The following is a 6469-nucleotide window of genomic DNA, read 5'->3' on the forward strand; positions in this document are numbered from 1 at the left end:
AAATCTACTCATTGGTATTTTGCTTAGACATTTGGTGTTGTGTTTAGATGTAGAGTCCTGGTTGAGGCACAATGGTAGACATGATTACAGTGAGGTGCTAGGTAAAGTTCCTGCTGTTAACTGGGAATAAGGTTGCAGCTTTTCCAAGTGTTGAGCCTTCAGGGGAGCATGTGTAAACTGAGTGCTCTCATGAGGGCTGGGTTGTGTGTATTGCATTCTTCTCAAACTTTAAAGTTGATTTGTGTGTGTGTGTGTGTGTGTGTGTGTGTGTGTGTGTGTGTATCTTTAAATTCATTTAACAGGAAGCTTCAGTTTCTATACAACAGAAGAATAATCTGTCTGGTCAAAATGTTAGGTAAACTCCAGCTGATTTGTCTGGGATATATGAAAGAAGGTGTTATATCTTATTAATAAAAAGAACTTTCTGGGTGTGACTTAAAACCACTGTGGCTCATGCTTGTCACCCCAGCACTTGGGAGGCTGCAGGAGGAGGATTGTAGCAAGTTCAAGGTTCGCCTAGACTAGACTACGAAGTGAGTTCCAGCTTGAATTACAGAGAGCCCTGGTATTACAAAATACATACAAAACTGGGGCTACGGCGCTGGCTCAGCAGGTGACTCAGCACTAGCCATGGAGTTTCATGATCTGAGTTCTATCCCAAAACTCACACGGGACAGAGAACGGACTACTGCAAGTTTTCCTCTGTCCACCACATACAGATACCACATAAATAAATAAATAAATAAATAAATAAATAAATAAATAAATACTTTAAATATGATTATCAAAGGGATCCAAAGTTGGAGCAAAAGATGTCACTTATACCACGAGCTTTGTAATGATACCTTTTTTTCTGGTGTTTGTTTCCCAGCCAGCTCCAGAAAAGTTTGGTAAGTCTATTTTGAGTTTTGCTCTAGACAGTGCAAGAAAGTTACATGCTGAATCAAATGAGCAGATGCCATAAAGGTATACTTCCATCGAATGGAAGGCATGACAGCAAATGCAGAACCCAGGCAACCGTGCGATGAGCGTTGATCAAATGCTGGCTTTTTAAAAAAATGATTTATTCATCTTTACTCATTTCTGTATGAGGGTGTTGGAACCTCTGGAGCTGTGGACAATTGTGAGCTGCCATATGGGTGCTTCAAATTGAACTCGGGTCTTCTGGAAGAATAGCCAGTGCTCTTAACAGCTAAGCCATCACTCCAGCACCAACACCAGCTGGTCAGAACCCATGTGCCCATCAGAAAAACAGAAGTACAAGAAAGGCCACTACAGTGACTTTCTGGGTGAACAGTTTTAGACTTTGATTTTTCTAGTTAGCTCCGCCTTCCAAGCTATCTTTACGGACATGCAGAGTGAGCAATGTCTTCTTCCTAAAGTCTCCCGACACTCAAGGAAGTGGAAAGGACAGAGCACACACTCAAAAGTCCCCTGTTCAGTCCCCAATCTGGCTCACAGGAGGGTCAATCAAGTAGAGTCCCCATCAATTAATTAACGCAAGCTAAATGAGAATCTGAGGCAACAACATTTCCTTCTGATTATGTGATTAATGAGTTTCCTTTTCCTTTCATGAACATAATCTTCAATATGTTTTTTGTAATTTCAGTCAAAGACATAGATGGGGGAATTGATCAAGACATATTTGATATCAATGAAGGTTTGTGGCTCTTCATCCTTTTTTATTATAATATTTTAAACATTTTCATTATTTTTGTGTGTGAGTATACACCTTGTGGGAGTGGGTTCTCTTTCTCCCACCATATGGGTTCCCAGGGATCAAACTCGGGTTGTCGAAGCTTGGTGGCAAGCGCCTCTTCCTGGTTGAGCTATCTTTCAGGGCCCCCTTTAACTTTTATTATCATGTTTTACTTATATATGATGATAGCTTTCATTACGGCATTTTCATGCGTGTATATAACATGTTTGATCATATCCACCCTTTGCTCTCTCCGTCCCCTCCAGTTTCCCCAAACTCCCACCAAGCTCCATCCTCTCACCACACCCTCCCATCTCGGCTTCCCGTGCTCTGTTTTGCTGTTCCTCTTGTGAACTGAAGAGCTTCCTCAGGGTTACAAAGGATGGGAGAGGGGTCATTCACAAGAGCATGTTCTGCTTACCAATGGCTACACCTCTGAAGACAATGTCTCTCCCACCCCCAAGAAACTATTAAACTGCCTACAGATTCTTAGGGAGGGGGTCTTGTGAGCCCCTCTCTTAGAAATTTTCAAATCATTGTCTATTATGTGGCACAGGAAGCCAATGTAATAACATGACTTATCTCAATTTTCTCTTAGGTTTGGGACTGGACCTTTTTGAGGGAGACATAAGACTCGAGGTGAGTTGCAATGATGCTACTGCGATGCTGAGCGCCGACTTCGAATACTGAGCACGATGGGCATAGGCTGCTGGCTCAGGCGTTCCTTCAGAAGCAGCCTGGTGGCATGGATTCGGAGCGTACGCTGTCCCTGAAGGACTCATGTATAGCTACGTCTTTATCCTCCAGTGCTTAGGTTTCTGTGTAGTGAAATCCACTATTATGTGTATGTGGTGCTTTGCAGCAATAAGGAGAATTTTTGTTCAATAACAGAGTTGCACTAATTTTGTCTAGTTGAGTAAACTAAAACTGAATTTGTTACTATATCAATGACTTAGGCTTTTATTATTCATAATAATTTATTATAATTATATAATATATTATATAATATTTGATATATCAAATTATACTGAATATATTCTATAATATAAAATAAAATATGTTATATATAAAATACATAATTATTGTAGTACTATATAATCACCCTCACTATATTATTATATTATTACATATAACATAAAATATATTATATATAAATATATTGTATAATATATAATTATCACATTATTATTATGTTATTTTACTTCCCCCCTGAAATCAACTATAAATAATGATGCAAAGAAAGGGTTCTCACAAACCAGACTTTGAGTGTTGATTCTGATCTAGTCATCATGACACACAGATGAACACATGTGCTGATGTATATGTGGGTTAAGAGGACTTAAAAGTTCAGTATCTTATTGGTCACGGTATCCAGTCACACGCCTTTAATCCCAGCACTTGGGAGGTAGATGAAGATGGATCTCTGAGTTTGAGGGCAGCTTGGTCTGCATGCTGTGTTCCAGGACAGCCAGGGCTACACAGAGAAACCCTGTTGTTTTGTTTTGTTTTGTTAAAAAAAAACAAAAAACCCCAGAACAACCCAACCAACCAAGAGTTCAGTGTCTTAAGCACTTTTTAAAAAGAAAAGCCAGGTATAATTTTTGGTTTTCCAGATTTTTAAAACTTTAAGAACTTACTCTTCTTTTGTAGGTGATGGAGTCAGAGATGCTTAACAATTCATTTATAATTGCTGTGTTGTAGAAGTTTATGTAAACTTAAAAATAGATAAATTAACAAGATTGTTCATAATTTAAAATATACACACCCTTGGACATAGACGTTATCCAGTAGAGCTCTCTGCTCTTCAAATTTCTACTACTTTCCCCATCACACTCTGTGATTCCTCCTTATACATCAGAGGCTAACCTCTCAAATCCTCCATGAAGAGATACAACTATGACCTACACCTGTTGCTCAGACCTGTAATCCCACCTGCTCAGGTGGTCAAGGGAGGAGAACCATAGGTTCAAAGCCAGCCGGGGCTACAGAGTACGACCCAAGCTCAAGTTAAAATGTTAGAGAGAAGCTGGGGTTATAGTGTTTGATTCCAATAGTACAAAAAGAAGGAGAGGGGGAGGGGAGGAAAAAACTGAAGGGGGGAGAAAAGAGAAGGAAGGGAAGAGGAAGAGAGAGGGAGAGAAAAGGAAGAACCCCAGAGGGATGAAGGAAGAAGGGGAGAGGGTGGAGGAGGGGAGGGAAGGGATGATGGGAAGAGACAGGGAGAGAAAGGATAAGAGGCAGGGTAGAGGAGAAGGGAGGGAAACGGAGGAGCTGCCATCTGAAGGCTTCCCCCTGGTCCTGGCCCCTTCTCTCTGCTTCTCCTCCTCACCTGAGCTATGACTTAGCCGTGCCACCTCTGAAGTAGGTCTGTAAGTGGGTAGCTGTAGTCCTGCCTTGCCCCCAAGCCCCAGTCTCCATTTGCACACTGTATGTAAATGTCTACAAGACACAGCAAACCTAGATGTGCACCGACCCCTCCCCTAGAGCCTTCCTCTCCAGCTGCCTGTCATTGCTTCAGAAATTTCATCGCAAGGAAATCCTTAACACCTTCAGGAGTCCAACTTACTCCTGCCTGTCCCCACCCGCTCCCAGTCCATTAGCGACCCTGCCAGCCTCTCTCTTAGCTCAGTCACTTTCCCCCAGCACCCAAGCCCTGTCATTGGTTCCCTGTATGTTTGCAATAGCCCTCAATTCGCCCTTTGATTTCAAATATTGCATTTCCTTCTCCGTAATATGTTCCACCCTGAAACCCATTTCCTGGAGTAAAGTCATTCTTTAAATAGGTGACTGTGGGCTGAGGTGGTGACTCAGATAAAGCACAGTGAACCAGTGTGAGAACCTTGCTGCATTTACCACCCGGGAGTTCTGCTCTCCAGAATGACATTTATTGTGTTGCCAAGGTAGATGCATTAAAAAAATACATTAGTCATTTTCTATTATAAGATTAGGATGCCTTTAGAAGTATATTTATCTATCTATTTTTAACCTTACATGTACGGGTGATTTGCTTTCATGTGTCTCTGTGCACCATATGTGTTTCTGGGGCCATTGAAGCCATAAGAGGTCATTGGATCCCTTGGATGGAACTGGAGTTACTAGGGATTCTGAGGCACCAGGTGGGTGCTGGGAACCAAACTGGATCCTCTGCCAGGGCAGCAACAAGTGCTCTTAACAGCTGAGTCATTTCTCCAGGCTTCTCCTCTAGAAAAATTTTCATCCATTTTATGTCTGATTTTTTTTTCCTCTGAGATTCAGATTTTTAAGGTTTGGTTTAATTATCACTCCCCTTCTGTTTGTTTGTGTGTTTGTTTGTTTATATGTGTGTGTGCCTGCATGAGTTTATAGTTTATGTGCACTACATGCATCCTCTGTGTGTGTGTATGTGTGTGTGTGAGAACCTGCATGTGTTTATGTATACTACATGTATGTATGTTTGTGCCTACATGAGTTTATGTGTGTAAGCTTGCATGAGTTTATCTGTACCATATGCATGTTGTGTGTGTGTGTGTGTGTGTGTGTGTGTGTGTGTGTGTGTGTGAGCCTGCATGAAGTTATGCATGCTGTGTGAGCTGCTGATGTGGGGGATGAGAACTGGAGTTAGATCCTGTTCAAGAACAACAGTCTTAACTGTGGAGGTGTTGAGAGCCCATTCTTATGTGTTTTTAATATCTAAACATCTATCAACAATTCCAACAATCTTTTTTTGAGTATCATTTCTTATTTAACTCTATGTTAATTACAGTATTTAGTTATTTCCATCTGCAAATTTTATTAAATTATGGTAGAAATTTAGACACATGCACCATTGGTTTGAGTTAGCAGGAAGAACTGGAAACTTCACTTATTTCCAGACTGATTATTGATTAGCTTTGTCTATCTTACTTAACTGATCCTTTTCACACTTATTTTTGACAGGCACATGGGAAGAATTCCATCATTGGAGAGAACTACAGATGGCCACATACCATTCCATATGTTCTAGAGGACAGCTTGGGTTAGTACACACTTTGGAGTTTCTGCAGCTACTGAGTTCCTGAGATGACAGAACCAACATAGACCAGAATGAGCTGTGTGCTGTTAAGGCTTTTTATTGTTGCTGTTGTTCCTCTATGTAGCTATATACAATTACTTTAAAAAATAAGCAAAATGCAAAATTAAAAAATCTTAAACATTTTTGACTGAATATATGTTGGTTTTGACCAATATAAAATCAATTCAGTCAACTTTGATGGAGAACTTATTTTGTGTTGAATGCTAAGGACATAAAGATTAGGGAAGCACTCTTGGTTTTAATAACATTTGTACTAGATTTTACTGTGATTTTAATATATATATATATATATATATAATATATATATATATATATATATATATATATTTGATCTCCCTCCCTGTACTTTTCCCTCCTTCTTCCCCCACTTGGGGGGTGTGTGTGTGTGATTATGTATGTGTGTGTGATCTCTCTCTCCCTCTGTGTGTGTGAGTGTGCATGTATGTATGAGTGTGTAAATGTATGTATGAGTATGCATGAGTGTATATGTATGTATGTATGTATGAGAGTGTGTGTGTGCATGTGTATATGTGTGTGTGTGTGTTTACATGAGTCAGTCTCTGTGTACTCAGAGAAGCGGAGGAGTCCCCTGGAGCTAGAGTTACAGTCTGTCTGCCACCTGATGTGGCACAGGGAACCCAAGTTTGGTCCTCTAGAAGAGTACTGCACACCCTAACCACTAAGCCATCCCTCCCTCCATCGCTGATACTTTTTTTTTT

The 6469-nt window shown here is 40.4% G+C and overlaps 1 protein-coding gene across 4 annotated transcripts in view; it reads left to right on the plus strand.

Annotated features, from left to right (window-relative positions):
- Positions 1–6469, plus strand: part of Mep1b (meprin A subunit beta) — a 28704-nt gene that overhangs the window by 4547 nt on the left and 17688 nt on the right. For 3 of the 4 annotated variants that reach the window (XM_029547034.1, XM_029547032.1, XM_029547033.1), the window contains 3 exons: positions 1610–1660; positions 2298–2338; positions 5615–5693. In XM_029547034.1, the coding sequence (XP_029402894.1) occupies positions 1610–1660; positions 2298–2338; positions 5615–5693 (171 nt within the window). Of the gene's footprint in view, positions 1–871; positions 891–1609; positions 1661–2297; positions 2339–5614; positions 5694–6469 lie in introns of all 4 variants that reach the window. The other variant, XM_021214923.2, reaches the window with a different exon arrangement.

Source organism: Mus pahari, chromosome 15 (genome assembly GCF_900095145.1).
Source record: "Mus pahari chromosome 15, PAHARI_EIJ_v1.1, whole genome shotgun sequence".
Taxonomy (NCBI): Eukaryota; Metazoa; Chordata; class Mammalia; order Rodentia; family Muridae; genus Mus; species Mus pahari.